Source organism: Xenopus tropicalis, chromosome 6, assembly GCF_000004195.4.
Source record: "Xenopus tropicalis strain Nigerian chromosome 6, UCB_Xtro_10.0, whole genome shotgun sequence".
Taxonomy (NCBI): Eukaryota; Metazoa; Chordata; class Amphibia; order Anura; family Pipidae; genus Xenopus; species Xenopus tropicalis.
Genome location: NC_030682.2, coordinates 12415398 through 12438918, shown reverse-complemented (window position 1 = coordinate 12438918; position 23521 = coordinate 12415398). Strand labels below are relative to the sequence as shown.

At 43.3% G+C, this 23521-nt stretch overlaps 1 protein-coding gene across 1 annotated transcript; it reads left to right on the top strand.

Moving 5' to 3' along the window:
• Positions 1–4740: 4740 nt before the first annotated feature.
• Positions 4741–22925, top strand: nradd (neurotrophin receptor associated death domain). The gene is given in 6 exon segments (NM_001007998.3): positions 4741–5102; positions 14283–14415; positions 15156–15518; positions 19899–20076; positions 20854–20999; positions 21264–22925. Coding segments are annotated over 6 exon segments (1173 nt in total). The 5' UTR covers positions 4741–5051; the 3' UTR covers positions 21566–22925.
• The last annotated feature ends 596 nt before the right edge of the window (positions 22926–23521 follow it).

Sequence of the window (23521 nt, the reverse complement as noted above, 5' to 3'; positions counted from 1 at the left end):
CCACAATGTGCCCCTGCGGGCTTCGTCCCCCGACACTCTCCGTCCCACGACTCTCCCCCCTAACCCCCCACAGGGGCCCTCGCCCCACGTCCTCCCCTGAGCGCACATAAGTGAAATGAGTCAGGGGAGGACTCCGGCGGGCAAGGGAGCGGCAACAGGTACCAGGTCTGGGCAACCAAGGCCCACTGGGTTTTTTTCTGGTGTCCTGACAGCCCAGTCCGACCCTGTGTGTATTACATGTTAGGGAATATTTGTTACTATAAGTACAGTGACCCACTGCAGCCAATCAAATGTATGATTTTCATATGCTGAATAGCAATCAGTAATCAAAGCTCAGTTGATGCTAAGGGTGTACTAATTATATTAGGGAGTGGCATAACTGGATCAACCTTTGTAAATAATGATGACCCCTATTTGTTTTTGCCTAGTTCCACTGACGTATTAGGATAATGTTTACCAAACCATAATTAAGCAACATGGCAGCTCCTGGTCTATTTCTGCTTTATCAATAAATACAAACCCTTAAAATAATATGAGCCATTTTTGATATATCCCCATACGGTGCAACCCCAGTGACTACAATTGTCCTGTTTCCCCCTTGTTGATAATGTTTTTTTACTGTGCGTCGCCCTGTGCCCCCAAGCCCACTGTGGCAATGAAATGAGACATGAAGTGGTTGGAGCAGACATGAAAGGTAATGGAGAAACTCTTGCTCAGACAGATACACATTCTGAATATACTTCCTCTGCCCAGGGGGTCGGGGTTTGTAAAAGGGCCCATAAGAATAGCCACATCCTCTATCAGCCATTCAAATGCATGGGGGATAAAAGGATGGAGATCAGAGAGAAGAAGGAAGCACTGCTGCTCTGTACCAAGGATAATGGTTTAACTGCCCTTTAATTCCACCTTAAGCACTTGGATGCAATATGGGATGGGATATAAACGCAGCCTTTCCCAGCCGTGCATCCCTCAGCGCCACTTTGTCTCCTTAAACGGAAACTGTCATTGCTGTAAAAATCCACTAAACCCTAGTAGGTGTTTAACAAACCTGTTTCACAGATAGGCTTTATCCTTCTCCCATAGTCCCACGCTTATAAAGTGCTTTATGGGTGCGCTGCCTCAGCTTCACTTGTTTCCCTGCCATGAAATACTGACTCATGCTGTCTGTCCGGGCTGGACCTTCAGCTACAGATATATAGGAACACTGGGGTAACAGTCGGGTAAGCACTCACCCCAAATCCCCCCCTAACTGGCCTTCAGGCTGGGCCCCCTTAGCCCATAACAAGGTTACAGATATATAGAAACATTGGGGTAACAGTCACCCTGCTATAGTTCCAGGGGTACCCAGGGCACAAATAAGCACTCACCCCAAATCCCCCCCTAACTGGCCTTCAGGCTGGGCCCCCTTAGCCCATAACAAGGTTACAGATATATAGAAACATTGGGGTAACAGTCACCCCCCCTATAGTTCCAGGGGTACCCAGGGCACAAATAAGCACTCACCCCAAATCCCCCCCTAACTGGCCTTCAGGCTGGGCCCCCTTAGCCCATAACAAGGTTACAGATATATAGAAACATTGGGGTAACAGTCACCCTGCTATAGTTCCAGGGGTACCCAGGGCACAAATAAGCACTCACCCCAAATCCCCCCCTAACTGGCCTTCAGGCTGGGCCCCCTTAGCCCATAACAAGGTTACAGATATATAGAAACATTGGGGTAACAGTCACCCCCCCTATAGTTCCAGGGGTACCCAGGGCACAAATAAGCACTCACCCCAAATCCCCCCCTAACTGGCCTTCAGGCTTTGGCTTCTGAGGTGAGTGGCCCTTATTTAAAAGCTGAAGGAATGTGAGTGTTACCTGCCCGTGTCTGATTTAGCCTCACAGTGCGGCTGTGTCAGAACATCTTTGTTTTGTCCCTGGTTTTTATCTCACTCTGAATGAATCTCTAACTACTTCAGCACCCACCAGGAACAATAGATTGTCTGAGCTGCCAAAGGACAATGGGTTTTATAGAAGAACCTCTGCCCCGATTCATCCCGAGACTCCAGTTTTGTTTGGTTTGATTAAGTTGAAGTCATTACATGCCACAATATTTGTTTAGATTAAAGGGATTATATAGGGAATACTGTACCCCCAACAGTAAAAAATACATGGGATTATGAACCCCTTATCTGTAAATTATAAGCATATTGAGACAAGGCTGCAGGCTGAGTTATACAGGGAACTGTGAGTATCACTCATGTATTATAAGGGATAATGTACCCCCTACTGTAAATGATAAGGATATTAGCAGTCACTGAGGGGTTCTGTGCCCATATAAAGGTACAAGGCTGCAGGCTGAGTTATACAGGGAACTCTGAGTATCACTCATGTATTATAAGGGATAATGTACCCCCTACTGTAAATGATAAGGATATTAGCAGTCACTGAGGGGTTCTGTGCCCATATAAAGGCACAAGGCTGCAGGCTGAGTTATACAGGGAACTCTGAGTATCACTCATGTATTATAAGGGATAATGTACCCCCTACTGTAAATTATAAGGATATTAGCAGTCACTGAGGGGTTCTGTGCCCATATAAAGGCAGATGGCTGCAGGCTGAGTTATACAGGGAACTCTGAGTATCACTCATGTATTATAAGGGATAATGTACCCCCTACTGTAAATGATAAGGATATTAGCAGTCACTGAGGGGTTCTGTGACCATTTAAAGGCACAAGGCTGCAGGCTGAGTTATACAGGGAACTCTGAGTATCACTCATGTATTATAAGGGATAATGTACCCCCTACTGTAAATGATAAGGATTTTAGCAGTCACTGAGGGGTTCTGTGACCATATAAAGGAACAAGGCTGCAGGCTGAGTTATACAGGGAACTCTGAGTATCACTCATGTATTATAAGGGATAATGTACCCCCTACTGTAAATGATAAGGATTTTAGCAGTCACTGAGGGGTTCTGTGCCCATATAAAGGCACAAGGCTGCAGGCTGAGTTATACAGGGAACTCTGAGTATCACTCATGTATTATAAGGGATAATGTACCCCCTACTGTAACTGATAAGGATATTAGAAGTCACTGAGGGGTTCTGTGACCATATAAAGGGAACTCTGCATATCACTCATGTATTATAAGGGCCATGGCACATGGAACATTTTGTTGCCCACATTTAATTTCCTCCAGCGATGGCGAAAAAATGTCCGAAGTTCTCTTCCCATTGAAATTCAATTGTTGGTGGTAAAGCAAATAAATTACATTTGCTTCCCATACTAGCCCATAGTTGCCCTGCGAGGCAATTCAGGCTACTGTGCATTGAATATGTTTTCCCACCGGTGGAAAGGGGAAACTTCAGACATTTTGACACCATCGCTGAAAAAAATTACACATTGGCGACAAAACATTCTATATCCCACAACCCTAAGGGGTAAAGTGACTCCTATTGTTATACAGTCAGTAATATGATCATCACTGAGGGATAAGTGCCATATACCCTGTGCGGCCCTGTCACTGTAATGGCACACCATTGCTGCTATGTGGAACTGCTGTTATACACATCTAAATCACTCTGGGTTTGTCTCTTTTGGCAGATAATATACATTTTGGTACAGCTATGTATTATGGGTACCGAGATGCCCATAACTGCAGTTCTGTATTTTGTATATATGTTTATCTTTATTTATAAAGTGCTACTTATGTACGCAGGGTTGGACTGGGCCACTGGGGCACCGGGAAAAAACCCAGTAGGCCCCGTCAGTTACACGCGATCGTTGGGTGGGTGGTCGTTGGCCCTGCGTGGGGTTATGGGGGCACAATGGGGGCCCCTGTGGGGGGTATGGGGACACGGCCAGGGCATCCTGGGGTATGCGGGGCCCCTGGTGTAACAGCCCCGGTGGCAGGGGCGGGCCAAGCCAACCGGGCACCCTAGGCAACCCGGTCGGCCAACTTGACCCCCCCCTGTGCTTTGGCGTGCATGCGCAGTCCGGGGCGGGGGGGATGCAATGGGTCATTGCTCCCACCGCTAATGACAAGCAGCGAGGGGCAATGGCAAAGAAGGAGGACTAGGGGTAGGCAGAAGAGGCTCCTGCCTGGCGCCCCCTAATTGCTATACCCTAGGCAGCGCCTCTTCTGCCTATCCCTAGTTCCGGCCCTGCCCGGTGGGCCCTGCACCCCCCAGTCCGACCCTGTATGTACGCAGCGCTGTACAGTCGAACAGGGAGTTATAACAATAAATACAAAGTATGATATTAAATACAAGGTGCAATTAGTTAAGAATCAAAGAGACAAGAGGACAGAGTTCCCTGCCCTGTAGAGCTTACAATCTTTTGGGAAAATGGATGATATCCATCAGTCCAGCTCTACATTCTGCATGTAAGGAAGGTATGCTCCAGCCTTGATACTGTCAGTTTGTAGTCATTGTGCTACAGCCATGAAAGAGTTAAGGGAGCCCTCAGCATTTAGGTTAATGTTACACTGTACATTGTCAGCCCCACTCCAGCAGAGGAAGAGTTAAAAGCCATTGTCTCTGCTGCTCTCCCCACCCAGCCTGGTGAAACCTACCCCTGCCCCCCCTCACCTGCCCCCCTCCAATCACCATCCTACAAAGTTCTTCCTTTTTTTGGGATCTGCGAGTGTTTCCCCTCCCTCCCCAGCCCCCCTCCTCCCTCCCTCTCCCTCCCTCCCAGCCTCTTACATTCCCTTCTTTTAAGTCTGGATGTTAGAAGGAGTTTAAAGGCTGGGCAGGAAGGGGCATCACTCACACGGAGCGCACAGGGCAAAGGGCAGGAGAGCCGCACACTGGAACTTGCACTTGGAGCCCCCCAATAACCTGGGATAGGGGAGCTGCCTGGGATCCCCTTTATTGCCTTCTCTCTCTCTCCCTTGGACTGTTCCTAAAGGAACCCCCCCCCCCCTTCCTCGGATCTTTAGGGCTGGAATTAGCTTCAACTGTAACCCCCGGGCGGCATACGTACAGGAGAACCGGCTGAGGCGCAGCGGAGAAGAGACCGCATCCGTCCTGCTACCTGGGAGGAGAGAGGCCAGATCCCCAGCTATGGATATGAGGGGCCCTATTTTAACCATTTCCCTGCTGCTGATCTCCAAGGTGGGCTTTCTCTCTCTGTCTTATGTTTCCCTGTTTCTGGGGCAGGTTTATATTAAGGACCCCCGGTGCTGTAGCTTTCTGTACAAAATTGTGTGTGTACCATTTGCTGCACTCAGTAGGCCAGTTATCTATACGCCTGGAGAGCCAGAAACCAATATATTAAGCAGTGACCTGCACCCTGTTGCCCTCCCATCTTTCTCCTGAAGCTTCTGGAGTCTGCAGCTGTCTAGGGCTGGTGGAAGCTGTAGTTCAACTAGAGCTTTAGGATGCATTTTATACAGCCTCTTCCCAAAAAGGAGATGAACCTCTGAAGCACAATAGGATTACTGTTCCCCTAAATGCCAAGGGCTTTGTTGGCTGCTTTTTGCAATGTGCTTAGCCATGTGTTGTAGCGCAGTACTTTTGGGGCTATTATTCACATTATGGCTACAAGTTGGGCTTCAGAGTGAAAGTGGCCCGGCAAAGTGCTGTTTGGAGTCACCAGGCTGCACTTTATTTCCCTTGAGTTGAATGGCTTTCTTGGCTGCGATGTACAGTACTGAGTGTAAATGATCATATAGTGAATTTTCTGTACTTTTGTTGTGTGTTGCACTGAATAATAGGGGTCTATTAACAGTATTGGATCAGAATGTAGCCCCCCTCCAAAAGTCTATTGTGCCCCAATTCTCTCTCTATTTGTTCTTTCTTATCAGCTGTTTGTGTGTTGAGGCTTATTGCCTGTACCTGGTTTGTGACCAAGTGTATTTCAGTGATCTTATAACCAGAAAACTCTCTTTATATAATGGTAATAGGGCAGCATATAATGCCTGTGGCACATTGGGGCATTTTAACTGCAGCAGGAAACATTGGTGACCAAAACCCCGCTGTCCATCTTTTACCACTCTGTATGTCAGCCATGGAGCTTGCAATTAATTAACATTATGAGCAGTGACAGGCACATTGTATGCTGTTGAACACCCCTGTTTTCCAATGGATTGCAGCCTTGTGTGTCCCCAGATACAGATACCCTTATTTTCTATTGTGCAATTCACATGGGGGTGCAACTGTGCTTAGGGGGAGATTGTAAAGTAGGTGAAGTAGCAAAATTCTCATAGGGCCCCTCGATATTATTTACTAGTGTTGTGTACAATGCTTTGTGTATAACGCTTAGCCCTTCTCTTGTGGCCATGTGCTTTTCTACCACAGCAAATGGAAAGATTGCTGCGTTTCAACTGAGTGACAGTTGCCTGATGTGCACATGTCAGTAGAGAGTGTTTTCTAGAGCTCAAAATTGCTACCTATCCCATTGCCCTTATTGATAATATATATGCTGACAAATAGGAAAAAAAAGGCATGTGTGACCTAATTTAATGTGTCCAAGAGCTAGCACTCTAACTCTAATAGATATGTAGTGACCTTTGCAGATAAGGTTCCACAGTAAAGCCAGGCAAAAGAGACACACACACAAAAAATGGTAGCCGGGGCAGGGGGGGCATAAAACGTGTGTGTACTAGCCGGCATTTGGCTAAAGTTCTCAATTTCAAAAGAAATAAGTGAGGGAGCTGAGAGTGTGCCGTGGATGTGATTACTCACCAAAAGCCAGTTGTAGGCCTATGCCTTTTAACCCCTTAAGTATCACTGAACTACTGTACTTGGTACCTTAAACAGATCTTACAGGGCAGTGTACCCGGTACCCAACGCATTTCCCTCAGTGTAAATAGCTCTCCCTATTGGACTGAGCTTTGCCTGCAGGCAGAACCTTTTATAAAAGTCAGGGAAACTGTAAACTCATTTAAAGGGATATAGGGCACTACATTATGTGGCCTGAAACTGTAGGAAGCAGTGCCCCTTGGACCATAGGTACACATTGTCCCCATTAATAAGGCCCAATGAAGTTGCATAGATGTATGTGTATATATATATTTATATATATATATATATATATATATATATATATATATATATATATATATATATATATATATATATATATATATAAACATAGTAGGACTTCACTCACAGGTATTAGAAAAAATATAAAGATGCTAGATTAGCTTGATTGCTACCCAAAACATTGGTCCATCTGAAATATAGCATCTTTATATTTTTCTAAGACATGTGAGTGTGGTTCTAATCTGTTTCTGTAGAATTTTAAATGTACTGCACTCAGGCTTTTTTCCTTTTTCTGAGTGCCGGCAACTCTTCCTGTACATATATATTTATTTATACACATATTATTTCTTACCAGCACTGGTTGCCCAAGAGCTGGCCAGTTGAGTGCAGCAAATAGATCTGATATATGCCACCTGCTGGTTGAATATAGTATTGCAGCAGATGTCCTCAGTTTATTATTTTAACATTTCCTAGAGGTTGATTCTTGCTAGGGGCAAGATCTCAGATCACCTTTATCTTATTCCCACCCCCTGCCCATTAAGTGTGACACATTTACCTTTGTATGGGAATCGCACACGGTTTTCAGGTCCTTTAAACTTCAAAGAGCACAGGAGTATGTGCCTAAGGGCTGGATAAGGAGTATTGTGTAGCACACAGCTGTTTCCTTTTCACAGTACCACACTTGTGTTATACACTTACACTCTGCACAGGTCAGTAAGCTGCCACCTTGGTGTAGACGGCCTGAATTGGCAGCGTATATGGGCCTGGGTATGGCCAGTTTACTATAGTCCTAGGCCACTTTTGTCCAACTGTTTTTATACAGTGGCCCAGTTATTTATTAGTAGCTCTTGGGGGCTATAAAGATCTCATATAGCCCTGCTATAGGTTTAAACTTCCCATAGATACATAGAGAGGGCAATACATGGGCTGCTATTTTAGATACCTTCTATTCTTCTCTATGAACCCTCTTTCCTGCTAAAAAGTTCTGACCAAGCCAGCAGTCATACAGTATTATTATTATTATTATTAACATTTATTTATAAAGCGCCAACATATCCCGCAGCGCTGTACAATAAGTGGGTTACATACATTGGACATACAGAGTAACATATAAAGCAATCAATAACCGATACAAGAGGTGAAGAGAGCCCTGCCCAAAAGAGCTTACAATCTACAAGTTTGGCAGCTCCCCTAAATCTGTGGCCCTTCAGCCGTTCAGTACAACGCCCAATGCTTACAGCCAGTTCATAGGCACATTTACCCTTGGAAATACTTCAGATTAAAGAGGAAATTAAGGAATCTGTGCATTTAAGACAGACCAGGTGTGTCATTTTGGCAAGGGAAGAGTTAACGGGTGACCCCCTCATTGCATAGCTGCCTTCTATATGAAATGCATTACATGGGCACAGAGGAGGAGGGGAGGGGGGGTCTGCTCGCTTGAAGAGGGTCTTTCAGGGAGAGGAAAAGTCTTTCATTCATGCTGACGAACACGTTTTGAGAGTCTCACAGCCCCGTCTCTGTAATTAAGTGGTCAGACCATATAAAAACTACATTTACCCTACTGTTTCCTGGGGATACAATTAACACATTGCACGGGGCACCGTGCCATCCCTCTAAGCTGCGGCTCTGTGCGAACATGTGTCTATCAGAATCCCCGCACTATATGTCGATTCCCATAAAATATTTTATATTACTTGTAATTGGCTTTAAGGAACACAAGGGCCACAATGAAACCTACAATTATGGAAAGAGTATGAAGGAATATGGCGTGTGGAAAGTCGATGCTAAACCTCAAATGTATGCCTTTTTCGTGTCATTTTTAAGTAGATCCGGGGGACTAGTTTTCCTGTTGCGGTTTTCCATATGCACTGACGGCAAGTCCGATCACACTTAGGGTAATGGCACACTGGGCTCACTGCTGTGGTCAAAACACCCTTGTTCCCCAGTCAACTGTACTTATACTATTCCTCAAGCAGAATAACTGAACAGGAAGTAGAAATTGTGCAGCAAAAATCAGTTCCCCCAGTGCAGTTTCAATTGGCTTATTCAATATACCTGCCTGGCATTTTGTAGGCAAGGGGGATGTGGGAAAAGGATCTCATGCACTTTTTGGGCCATACACAGGCCGATAAAAGCTGCTGAGGGGCCATATTTGTGGGGTGTATGGGGTCCATATCATACCCGAATATCGGGTAGATGTCGATTGAACAGGTTTAAAGATCACACTGGGCCAAGGAGCGGTCTCCGCCTCGACAGCCTACATCACATCATTGTGGTCCTCGGCCCAAAAAATCAGATCCGATATTGCCCACCTTAACGTGGGCATATAGAGGGAAAGATTTGCTCATTTGGGGACTTTGCCAAATGAGAAGATCTTTCAGTGTATGGCCCCCTTAGGGCTCTGGCACACGGGGAGATTAGTCGCCCGCGACAAATCTCCCTGTTCGCGGGCGACTAATCTCCCCGAGTTGCCTTCACCTGCCATCCCACCGGCGACAATGTAAGTCGGGAAATCTCTGAAAAAGACTCGCGAGGCAACTCGGGGAGATTAGTCGCCCGCGAACAGGGAGTTTTGTCGCGGGCGACTAATCTCCCCGTGTGCCAGAGCCCTTAAATCCATTAGTATGAAAAGTGCCCGTGTACAATTGCCCTAAAGATCTAAGCAGGGGTTATCTGTAGACACAGAACTCTTTGTTCTGCTTTTGTTATCACAAAATCTTGCCTCTCCTGAAGTATTTAATGTGTAATTCTCAACAGCCTATAAACAAACGCTGGCCCCATAAAACAGGATCCGCTTGGATCATCATTTTGCTATGTCTGGTACACTTCTCAGCCTCTTGGCAGCCTCTTACACTTTTTTTCCTGGGGAAAGCTAAACAGTCATTGAAAAGTATCTATTAATATAGCATTCTCTTCTCTTAAAGGGGATCTTCACCTAAAAATTGTTTTCTTTTTCACAATGAAACAAAAGAAACAAAAAATGTTTTAATGGGTTTTAAGTTACAGTATTTGTATATTGCACAAAACTCAGTGACTTCTAATATCCTTATCATTTACAGTAGGGGGTACATTATCCCTTATAATACATGAGTGATACTCAGAGTTCCCTGTATAACTCAGCCTGCAGCCTTGTGCCTTTATATGGGCACAGAACCCCTCAGTGACTTCTAATATCCTTATCATTTACAGTAGGGGGTACATTATCCCTTATAATACATGAGTGATACTCAGAGTTCCCTGTATAACTCAGCCTGCAGCCTTGTGCCTTTATATGGGCACAGAACCCCTCAGTGACTGCTAATATCCTTATCATTTACAGTAGGGGGTACATTATCCCTTATAATACATGAGTGATACTCAGAGTTCCCTGTATAACTCAGCCTGCAGCCTTGTGCCTTTATATGGGCACAGAACCCCTCAGTGACTGCTAATATCCTTATCATTTACAGTAGGGGGTACAAGTTAGGCAGTTGTGGGAGTTTTCATGAAAGACTTTAAACCTTTAACGTGTCGTGTTCCCCTGAGGGGTTACAGTGTGTTGTTACCCCACCATCACAAGGACAACAGGGGTGTTCTATATATTTCAAGCAGGGAACATCCTGCCTGTAGTCACAGCGGTTCTGGGGCTGGACCAGCACACGCATTCACATCTGCTGCGAGAGAAAGAACTCAGGGACCCGTGTCAGATAATGAGTTGTTAATGCATCGCTCAGGTTTCATGTTAACGAGCCAACGCAAACAGTGAAACCAAATAGGGCTCCCAAGTTCTGATGTCTTCCTCCGACTCCCTCCACCAACCTCTCCTCAGTGAATTTCCTTTATCATTATAAGTTCATTATAAAACGGAAATTCTGAAGGGCTCTGCACAGCATGGATACATGGAATTCCAATAATATAAATCAGATGGAATATCAACACAACCCTGGAACGTTTATCGTTGGTGTGAGAGATCACGTGCATAGAATTTCCACTGGGTTTCCTTCCCAGGCAGGATTGCCTCTGCTTCATGTACTTCTGAAACAAAGATGGCCCTGCAGAACCTGGCAGGACCCTAGAATCGAAGTTGGCGGCCTACAAACAAAGATGGCATCCTATTAACAATGGTCCTATGGGTTATTAGGCCTAGTGCAACCTTTTTTTATCAATCTCACCAATAGAATATAATGTAAAAACAGGAGCAGCACTGGTTCCTTATGAAGAATAGTAGTGGATCAGGGAAAGTGTAGGAACCGGACAACCGGTGCTCTTTAGTGGACTTCCTGTCCTGTAACTGGAGACACAGCAAGGTTGTATCTACAGTTCCAGTCTTTGTCCCTCATATGGTTCAAAAATGACTATTTTGTGCCACTATACATTAGCTTACATTGCAGAATTTAAGAAAGTGGCCAATTGCTTTGACCAGGACTTCTGGGAAAAGATCCCTTTGCTTCATCCACTAAGGAGCAGATAAAAACTGCCATTTTGAGTGAGGCACTGTGCTTACACACTAATCACAGGAATGTATACCTGCTGGGTTGTATCTGCCAAAGAATGAAGAAGGCCTCTCTCTTTTACTCACGCTTCTCCCTGTTACATTTCCCGCTTTTTTTCCTGTCAGGTTATCAGCGTATAACACACAGACCATAACAAAATGGTGGCTTGAGGTAATAGATGTAAAAGGGCAATATTTACTGATAGGTATATGGCAATTTGGCATGATTCTTCAATAGGTCACTCATTAGGATATATCTGTTGATTAAATATTAATTCTGAAGGCCACTTGTCATTATTATGAATGGAAGCCATTGCAGAAAAATACTAGCATTACAATGTTCCCTGCATAGTCAGGAGGTAAAGTCGGGGTGCATTATTGATCTTTCTTAAGTGTTTACCTACCTACCACTATGTGCCACTATGTGCCCCTGCATAGATATAGTCAGCTCGTGGGTGCAAAGTCTAATCATTTTGACTCTGTGCCATCCCTGGTCCCTTATGTGCCTTTAGGGTGTCCATACTGTCTCCAGATGCTTAGTGCCAGGCTGCGGCCCCTCTAGGAGTGAGGCAGACAGCTGCATCCTCACCAAATATGGGCTTTGTTCTCTGTAATTTGATCGTTCTATGAGACAAAAAAGAGACTGTAGAGAAAAAAAATTCTGGTTAATTAGAACAAGATCAGGCATCGAGTGGAGATGCAGCAGGAACATTACATGATGTTGTTAACCATTCACATGTGGGGTCACAGACGCTTTATAAAGACGTGGAATAATCTCATTGTTCCTGACATTCCTTATATAGCTCTGCTGGAACTACGGCATTTAGTGTTAGCCTGCCTCTGGGTAATGTAATGCCTAGGCTGTACAAATCCTTGTTTCACAGCCATGCAGGGTTACCCACAGTATATGTTACATTATCTGGACATTTTAGTTGCTGGTATAGCAGTGCTGTACAAATTACTGGTATGGGATCCGTTATCCAGAAACCCAATATTCAGAAAGCTCCGAATTACGGAAAGCCTGTCTCCCACAGACCCCATTTTAATCAAATAATTCAGATTTTTAAAATTGATTTCCTTTTTCTCTGTAAAAATTGGATCAATCACTGGATGTAAAATAATCCTATTGGGTTTAATTAATGTTTTATTGATTTTTTTAGTAGACTTAAGGTATGAAGAGCCAAATTATGGAAAGACCCCTTATCCGGAATACCCTTGGTCCCGAGCATTCTCGATAACAGGTCCTATACCTGTACCACTGTCCGTCCTATACCTGTACCACTGTCCAGGTCCTGTAATCAATCTATTCCCCAGTGGTGCTTACATTCTATGGTCCCAGTCAACTAGTAAAATTGGTTCAAATATAATCCAGAGCCTATTAACTAGCCTGTATGTTTTAGGAGTGTGGAGGGATATTATTATTATTAACATTTATTTATAAAGCGCCAACATATTCCACAGCGCTATAGCAGAGTACCTGGAGAAACCTACATAACATCACATTTACTGTGAAGTAGAGAAGCTAATCTGAGACAATTTGCAATTGGTCTTCATTTTTTTATTATTGGTAGTTTTTTTTAGTAGTTTACTTTTTATTGCACGTCTCTCCAGTTTGGAATTTCAGCAGTTATCTGGTGGCTTGGGTCCAATAACAATAAAATTGTAGCCTCACAGGGAAATAGTATTTTGGTCTGAAAACTGGAAAGAGGCAGAAGAAAAGGACAAATAATTCAAAAACTATAAAAGACAAAAATATTAAGACCAGTTGAAAAGTTGCTTAGAATTGGTCACAATGTAACATATTAAAAGTTAACTACAGCTTTAAACTAAGGCCCCATTGCCCCATTTGGGTATTAGATTAAACTAATCTACAACTATAAGTATTTAATATACCTGTTACAGCAAAATCAGTTTTCCCTGCCAGCCACTGATGAAACCTCAGGGAAAGTTTAACAAATAAATTGCAATATAGCAATACTGTAAAAAATGACGCCAGCATTCTAGTATCCCTATCTGTAGGGTTGTGGGCTCTTTAACTCCCCCCCTACGTTCCTACATAAATGGTGTATTGAAATAACTGAGCAGCTGTTCCTTGCCTGAAGCTCTTTGTGTTTATTTGCTAAATTTTCTGCCATGTTGTTTGGCAGGACTTTTTTTTTTTTTGTAACGCTTGCTTGAGAGCTGTAATATGTGAAGAGCTGATTTTCGTTTTATTTTACTAGGGGCATAAAAGAAGTCGGCCAAACAAATACCCCACAACAGAACACAGGAAATTGTGTCTTTTTGTTGTTGTTTTTGCCTCTGAAGTTCCCTTATCTGCATTTTATTGCTGTTTACACCATGGGGGCTGAACTGTGGATTATTTAGCAGGTGTATCACTGGGGGGGGGGGGGGGGTTACAGGAGAAACCTCTTTGATGTGTATTTAACTTGCTGCCCATAGACTCTCCGCATATTCACATCCTCATATTCATTGTCTCCGCCTCCTGATTTCTGTGAGGGGATCCAGCTGAGGCCTACATAGCTACAGACGCCATTTGCAATTCATCCCTCCCATTGTGTGACCACAGATACTGCCAGTGATAATGGTGGTTACGGCCTGCTTATTACTGCTGTACATCAGGGGGTTTATATCAGGTGTTTGTTAACCTTTTGTCCACATCAAAGGAGAGCATTGAGAGCCATGAGTAAAGATTCAATGGAATAACATCCCACTTGGCCCCAAAGTTTCCCTGAAAGAAACAACTCTAGTCACAAATATGCAAGGTCTGATTTGAAATGAAAATATGTTTATTTTTCAAATAAAGTAAACCGGAATGTATTTGTTTTAACATGCAGATAGCGGCCGAAGATGTCTGCGAGAGTGGCCTCTTCACAAACAGTGGCAAATGCTGTTCCTTGTGCCCGCCGGGATTTGGGGTGACGGTGCCATGTGGAGTTTCAGATACCAAGTGTGAACCCTGCACAGAGAGTAAGTTGGGGATTGTTGGGGGGCTAATGGAGTTAATTACTGGTCACATGACAGAAGGAAGCCATTTTGACTGGTACTTTGTAGATATTTCAAGCACTGAGATCTTTAGCAGTGTCTACTATTCCTATTCAGACTTTGTTACCTGTGGACTTTTCTTAAGGGATGTGTATAAGAAATAATCAGTGTTGGACTGGCTCACCAGGATACCAGGAAAACTCCCCAGGTGTAAGTGGGCCCTCCTGCTCCTCACCATTTGGCCTACTTCATGGTCATTCCCTATTTCTGTATGGGAACAAAGAGGAGGAATAGATTGAAGGATAGACAGACAGATGCTAGCATGTAAATAAGAGAGACTGGGAGAACTAAGTGGTTGGGCGAGGAAAGGAGGAAAAATAGTTTAGAGAGTGGGCCCTTGGTCTATGGTTTTCTGGTGGCCCCTGGGGTCCCAGTCCGACACTGGAAATAATGAAATAAGATAAGCACTTAAACTTTTATTAGTGCTGTTTTTACGGTAAACAGAGAAAGCTTTGTTTAGCTTAATGCTCTATTATTACTGCTGTAGACATATGTGAGCAGGGACACTTAATTATCAACGCTGCTATGTAGTTTGGGAAGTTGGCTTGTCTGCCCACAACTGAAGTGGTGCTTCTTCCTCGTCAGAGCAAGCTAATTAGATAGGGTCACATGACTAGGCTTTTAAAATGTTCGGTGCACTCATTTTACATTACTTGTTTCCACAGACTCTACTTTCTCTGACGTCAGAAGCGCCACGGCAAAGTGCCAGCCATGTTCCACCTGCCACGGTCCATCTGCGACAATAGAATCGACCTGTACCCGCGAACAGGATACCGTATGTCGGTGTCCAGAAGGGCACTATCTGGACAGCTACGGCATTTGTTTCCCATGCCAGGTGTGCTCTAGGGGACATGGAGTTGTTGCACTCTGCACTCAAACTAAAAACACTGTGTGCCAGTTGTGCCCAAGTGGCTTCTACTCAGAGGTGAAGAGTAGTGAATCCCCTTGCCTGCCCTGCCGGACAGAATGCAAAGAGACCGAGGTGAAGATAGGAGATTGTGTGCCACTACATGACATTCTGTGCATGGGTAAGTGTCTCTGGTACAGGAATTGTGCCTAATTTGCTATACAGTAAAGTACTAGGCACCTAGCTATAAAGAAAGCATTGTGGGACATTGGCAAGATTAGACTTCACAAACAACAACAATTGTTTATGTCTGCTGCTATACCATATTTCGCCATCAGATGGTGCTTTAGAGCAGCAACAGTTGCCACACTCAGTTGGCCAGTTTTGTGCTGTTTTTTTTCCAGGGCAGGTAAGACAAAATTGGGAGGCTAACCCTGTTTGCAAGTTTAGTTTTAAAAGCCTTACTCCATCTGCCAAGTATCATAGATTTAACACCTGAAGACAGGTCGCAGTTGGTCCTTTTTCTGGTTTGTGAATAAATAACATGTTTTTGGTCTTTAGCTGGCAAGTTATGTGTTTAAACTGCTATGTGGTTGCAAGGCTTAATGATCCTAGCAACCAGTCCTAGTCTCAAAATACAGATACTGATCCTTAGCAAAGAAATAGCATTTTAAGTTTTACTCTGGAAAGAGATGGAATAAAATGCCAAATAATAATAATTTAAATGTAAGGGCTATTTGCTTAAATGTTGTTTATATGAAAAATCGAAATGTTAGCTGCTATGTGCATCCGTAGGAGAATGCATTGAATTAAAGGGCTTGACAGTGCCGCAAAGTGAGGCTGCTTGAGGTCACCAGACAGCATGGCAGGAACCATTTTGTGACCCTTCCTATTTCCATGCAGTGATAAGGTTATCCTACATCAGCGATTTTAGCCAGTACCTGATAAGAGACAAGATAACCTTGTCCCAAGATGTAATCCTCTCACCCTGTTCTACTCTGCCCTGAGAGCGGTTTCTCCATTGCTCTTTAAAGGAACAGTAACCAACAAATAAAAATGTTTTAATGTACTGGTAAAAGTTGTGTGTTTGCTTCAAAAAGACCACTATAGTTTATATAATAAGCTGTTGTGTAGCAGGGGCAGCCATTTAAGCTGAAAAGAAAAAGAAAAGGCACAGGTTACATAGCAGGTAACTCTGTAGAATTCAGTGGGAATCTATGCAACGTTTCTCCTTTTTTCCCATTTGAATGGCTGCCCCCGGGGCTACACAGCAGCTTTGTTTATAGAAACTATAGTAGGGTTTCTGAAGCAACCACTTTTACCATCGCAGGACAATAGTGCATATATTTATTACTTTAATACACTTTCATTTTTGGTGTTACTGTTCCTTTAAACTGAACATTTTTGGGCGTGATAACCAGGAAGCTGGTTGTTATAACTTTATTTATAAGCTCAAATATACTGACAGTGCTACAAAACTCTCACTCTACGGTGTGAAAATTTTCAGTATTTTATTTTTTAGGTCGTCTCACATTTTTACTGAGGGTCCCCCCCTACTTCCATCTTCTTTCTATCTCTCTTTTTCCTGCCATTTGCAAACAGGCTTTTTAGGCAAAACAGTTGCTGTTTTCTTATTGTCTCTTCAGAGCCATAGACGCCTCAGGTTGTCCTTAATCTCTTTTATTGTCCCCTTTGGCTCCCATCACCCCTGATTCATGGCTTGGATCTGGACGGGTGATGTTTGTGTGTTTGTTTTGCTCTCTTGTAATGACACCACAGTGAGAGTCAAGTGTATTTAGAGAGAGGACGGGTGGCACTTAGTAGGTTGGGGGGCAAAAATGATGCATTTTTATCCTCTGCAGCCCACGCTTAGGATTTGGCTTGGAGAGGGTGAATAAATATCCAATATCCTGAGAGAATTCTGGCGCTTGTGTAAAGGCAGATCTTTCCTGGTTGGGGGCTGAGCAAGATGCAAGCTCAATAGATCAGCAGGGGGACACTTCTGGGGGCCCCCCACAGCTGCGATATTATTTCAGCGCTTTGAACTTCACTTTCTTGGCAGTGGGCAAAACTCTGCAGGCTGAAAAGTTTGATAAAGCAGCTTTTCTAATATATTCTCCCAGGCCCCCCCCCCCCCTTTCTCTTTTGGTCTGATTTCTTAATCCACTCTCCTTTTTGGCTTTCAGGCTTGTTTGCTATCATCCTCATGGAGTTTGTTTCTCTGGCAGAATATTTCTTCATTTAGCCAGCGGCCTTTCATATATGTCTGTGTGTGTGTGTATATATAAACATTCCACTCAGTTCTCAGAAACCGCTAATTAGTGGCTGATCAGCCTGATTAACCTTGGAAGTTTAACTCCTAATAAGCCTGGCTGGTTTCAGTCTATTTCTGTTTTAAACAGGAAATATGTCCTATGTTTGCTTTTGACTCCTGTGATTTAAAACTCCCAGGAGCCCCTGGCAGGCAGAACCTTGGTATCACTTAGCATGGGAGTTGGGAGTTGTGGGTAGTACAGGTATTAGATCCGTTAAAGTTCCAAATTAGGGGAAGGTCATCTCCCATAGACTCTATTAAAAGCAAATAATTCTAATTTTTAAAAATGATTTCCTTTTTTTCTGTAATAATAAAACAGTACCTGTACTTGATCCCAACTAAGATATAATTACCCCTTATTGGGGGCAAAACAGTCCTATTGGGTTTATTTAATGGTTAAATGATTCCCTTTTCTCTGTAATAATAAAACAGTGCCTGTACTTGATCCCAACTAAGATATAATTACCCTTTATTGAGGGCAGAACAGCCCTATTGGGTTTATTTCATGGTTAAATGATTCCCTTTTCTCTGTAATAATAAAACAGTACCTGTACTTGATCCCAACTAAGATATAATTACCCCTTATTGGGGGCAGAACAGCCCTATTGGGTTTATTTAATGGTTAAATGATTCCCTTTTCTCTGTAATAATAAAACAGTACCTGTACTTGATCCCAACTAAGATATAATTACCCCTTATTGGGGGCAGAACAGCCCTATTGGGTTTATTTAATGGTTAAATGATTCCCTTTTCTCTGTAATAATAAAACAGTACCTGTACTTGATCCCAACTAAGATATAATTACCCCTTATTGGGGGCAGAACAGCCCTATTGGGTTTATTTAATGGTTAAATGATTCCCTTTTCTATGTAATAATAAAACAGTACCTGTACTTGATCCCAACTAAGATATAATTACCCCTTATTGGGGGCAGAACAGCCCTATTGGGTTTATTTAATGGTTGGTGATGATGAAATTACAAGTTTCATCCCACCAAAATACAGGTGAATATTTCAGGTCAGAGCTGTCCAACTGGAGGGCTATGGGCCAGATGTGGCCCTCATAAGGATTTTTATGGCCTCAGTCTTCTCAGGGTCTCCATAGACTTCACTATATGACCTCATCATTTTTTAAAATCCAGGCCAGTATGAGATATAATTGGCCCACTACATGTAATAAGTTGGAAGACACTAAAGGGAAGCCAAGGCATCTTGGGAGAGGGTGTGGAGTAACCACACATTTGAGACCTATAGAATGTTTTTCCATAGTTTGGCACAGAGATAACCTTATCTCCTATCTTGCTCTCAAGCTGCCTTATTACTGTTCAGATTAGATAAGGTTAGGGGCCCCAGAAGGGCATTCCATAGTTATTATAGCAATTTTCAAGGACCCAGGAATTCCTTTGAAATCTATCACTTAGTTTTCATTGTTTACCTGGACGTCATTCGTACCCAACTGGTGGCCAGTTGGCCTGTCTTGACAAAATATTTTGATTTGGCACTTTGCATTTACATTTTGCCTCTCTGACTACTTTACCCAATCATGGTCACCCTGTGGCAATGGGAATTGTTGTCAACGGGCAGTGCTTGGCTTATGGCTCACACCAGCTCCTTTTGGCTATAAAAGTGCAAAAATGACATGGCTGATACTGAGAAGCAATTAAAGTGCCGTTAGCCATGCTTAGATTTACTAAGGGAGCACTTGATCAGCACTTGAAATGCTCCAATCCAGATTCCTGGGTGCTCAGGTAGTGCATGTGGCCTCTAATATAAAACCCAAGGGGAAAGGTTTAACTGTTTATTCACTATGTGACCCCAAATCTCTCCAGGAAGGCACATCAAAGGCAGGAGGGCAAGATTCCTAAACAGGCATCTGCTTTGCAGGCAGTTGGGTGCTGACAGGTTTCTGGGTGGGGGGGGGGTGGCCCCACTGTGTGAGTGGAACAGCTGGGGACGTGACAGACCCAGACAGGCGGTGAGAGCATGCAGCAGGGGAAGAGAGACTGCTTCCCAAGGTGTAATCCTCTCCTAATTAAATTTTGTCTTTCACACGTCTCCATAAAGGGAATCTCAGTCTACTGCCATATTCTTGGGGGCAGAATCTGTCCGTTCAGTAATGATGTTCTAATAACAAATTGAAACACAGGCCTATAGAATTCAGTAAAGGATATCTATGCATCTATATCTATTACATGTTGGTATCTCTAAAAGGATCTGTTGCTTAGTCTCCCACTTTGTCTCACTGCAGATAAAGACGTTCCCCTCCTGAAACGCACTGAAGGGGATTCACGTGGCGAGAATGGAACCTCCCCTGGGTCCCACCACTTCATCCCACAGGAAGACAACAGTAAAAACATAATCCCTGTGTATTGCTCCATCTTGGCTGCTGTGGTGGTTGGGCTCATTGGTTACGTGGCGTTTAAGTGGTAAGTGTAGTAATATTCTGTCATAACTAGGGACCCACCCAACTTGCAATTGATGTGCTGTGCAAACAAATTTGTGTCACTCTATGGCCATCAGACACATGTTAAATGGTTAATTGGCCAATAATTTAGCTGCATATTGCATTCATGGGCAGATATCAGTACAGCCTGCATCAAAATTGATGTCTGATTAACTGTGCAGAATGTGAAGAGTATATGGGCTAGGTGTGGCCTCTTGCAGTAAGCCTGAACTAATACACAAAGGGTACATTTTATCCCCTTTACTCCAAATTTAAAGTTGCCTTTCTTTCCAAAATATATGACAAGGGTCCCTGAGAATTTGGGAACTGAATTCATATCCCCTGGGGATCAGAGCGGGGGTCCAGCCTTTGTACTTGGTTACACTGGATTCCAGATCTTTAACAGGATTAGGCCTTGGACACAAGAGGTTTTAGCCGCCCTTGTCTCATTCACAGCAATAAAAAAAGCTTCAGATTAGCGGAATGTATTTCAGCTGCCAAAAATCTAACTGTTCTATTAGGGTCAAACAATAGCCATTTATACTGCACCAAAGAGAGCTGCGCCATATTGTATGGTGAGTGCTTTCCCGGCAATATCTGGGTCTAGATACTGAGAATTATATGGCGCCACTTGGGTGTTCCATGCTTATCATTGTTTCCACTTGTGCAACTTTGGGCCTTGATACAAAATCTTAATAGGGCCCAAATAACTCAAAAAAACATATTTTCTTATCCCCTTCCTTTCATTTTGTCTCTGTAGCTATACTACCTGCAAACAGAAGAAGCAATTGGCCAAAGCCAGAGCTGGAGAATTGGCTACATCCGGTGAGGGAGAAAAGTTGCACAGTGATAGCGGCGTCTTCCTTGACACACACAGTCTGCAGGAACAGAATCAGCTGAGCAAAGGTAAAGAGCTCAACTATGAGATACATGTCCTCTCTGCTGATCTAGATTGGGGCAGTGGTTGTTGGACGACAGATATAGGAAAACATTGACACAAACACAACTTTGATAGTTGATCCCCTAAGGTGTGGTATGGGGAAATTCAAGTTAGTGCCAATGCCAATAGGGTCATATTAAAGCACTGTAAATTATAGCATCTCAGAATTATTTTCCTTGAGAAGTACAGGGGAAATTCTTACATTGTGTTTTATCCATTGCTTCCTACAGCCAAGACTGAACCCAAGCTCTACATTAATTTGCCACCTCACAAGCAGAGTGAAGTGGAGCGCCTGTTGGCGGACACCAGCCTTGGGAAAGATTGGCAGCGCCTCGCCAGCCTCTTGGGATACGAGGAGGAAACCATTGACACATTCGGGCGAGGAGTGGATCCAGTACATACTCTTCTCACTGACTGGTCTTCCAAAGAGAGCTCGACCCTGGAGGTCCTATGTGCTGCCTTGGTCAACATGGAACGGGCAGATGTGGTGGAAAATCTGAACAGCACAAACGATGGCAGCTCTGTGGTGTAACCTTGGCCCTTTCTTCCCAGAGCAAACCCAGTTCTATCTTTATTAATTGTATAAACCTCGTTTCAAGAGAACTTTTTTTTTATACAAAGAAACTGATAAAGTGTCAAGGAAATGATTTGGTTGATATGTCAACAAGTGACCAGTAATGACTGTGACTCACAAAAGAGAGAGATGCTGGCGTCTCTTAGTTGAACATAGGAATTCTGCAACACCAGCTCAGTATGGCTTCTATGGGTCAGTAGAAGCACTTCTCCTCAGGATGGTCGGTGCCTTTCTCTTGTTGGCCAACAAAACTAACGGATACACGTTCTCCAACGTACGACCTGCACCCTCAAGCCAGAAATTGTAAATATTGTGTAAGCCTAATTAAGGTGTTCTAAAACACCCAAAGAAACTGAGAATTTACAAGGATTTTATCATTTTGAAGACCTTGCTCACAGACCTTCTTCTCTGTTTGTAGGACCCAACTTCAGTAACATGGTGCTTTACCAGTCTTCCCCCTGGCAAGGTGGCAAGGGGAAGCAAGTATGTAGAAAGTGGAAAAAACAAAAACATTTGTTTATTTTTCTTATTCTGCAACAAAAGCAGATGATAAATCATAAACTGATTTATATATATACATATTTTCTTTCCAAGATTCATGTCTGACCAAAGATAGGTCAACTTTTCTGTTAATACCAAATACGATCATAGGCTCAACTCTTCCTTCTGTCGAGTCAGCTCCTGATCGCTGCATTACAAAAAGGCCTTGGCATTGTATCAAAGTGTTTTAGGGAGACTCGTCTTCCCTGTCATTATTTATATCAGAGCAATATGGGACTCGCCAATCTATACCTGAATCATAGGTAAACATGAATGGATGTTCTTCTGTATCTTCTTCAATGTTCTTTGGCCCCCAGGACCCCCTATGTCGGTGTCTTATTCCTTCATATTTCTTTTATCCAATACACAAGAGAATGATTTCCACTAATATTTTCCCTCATCTGAAATGTTTTTTTCTTGCCTTTCTACGTGTTTTTTTCCCAGTTCATTCGAGCTGTGCCTTTGGAGAGATTATTTAAGAGTTTGCCTGATGAAGTTGGAAACAACAACAAACACAATCTGAATTGATTTGTATGGATATTTTAATATAACAGAATTTATTCCTGCTTCAGTATGCAGCCCCCGCCCCCCCTAAAAGCCAAACCAAGGGAGATCGTGCTCAAGGACTTCTTTTTTATTGTGTGCCTTCTAAACAGTTATGAAATGTAAACTCCCTAAAACACTAAAAAAAAAATTTTTTTGTAAGTTGAAAAAGATCGTAATTATTATTTTTTAATTTCCTAAATAAAGCTCACTGCTGCTTGAACGTGGTTTTGCTACATTTGGTCTCTAGTCTGGTACAGCGGGGGATATTTGAAAACAATTGGGGCACTATTTTGATGCTTGGGGGCTTATTTATAAATCTGTTATTTTGTGGAATGTTGAAAAGACACTTTTTTTCCCACTGCACCCCCTAGTTTTGCTATAGAAGTTGTCAAAAAACGGAATGAGCATTCTACTGACTAGCAAGAGAAGTGACCAATGAGAACACTGATTACAAGCTATATATCTTTATCTTTTTATATCTGGGGGTAACGTACCACCTATTGCTATATGTGCCAGTCTGCCTCTGGTGGCCAATGTCTGGTTGCTACAGCTGAAGGTGCAGGCTGGTGTGACATGGACCCTAAGGATCTATTGATCTCACAAGCAGCCTATATTGTATTTAAATGATGTTTTTCCTCTCTGGGATCTGGGAAGGTGTAAGGTCCAGCAGCCACCGATGAGTTTGCCATTGGGGTGCAAGTCACACTTCAGTAATTAGCAAAGTTGCCTCCCACCAGTTTCAGTTAACAGCTGTTCTCTTAAATCACAGCAGACATTAAAGGACAAGGAAAACCCAACCACATTACTCTTCCATAAAATTTGCCCACC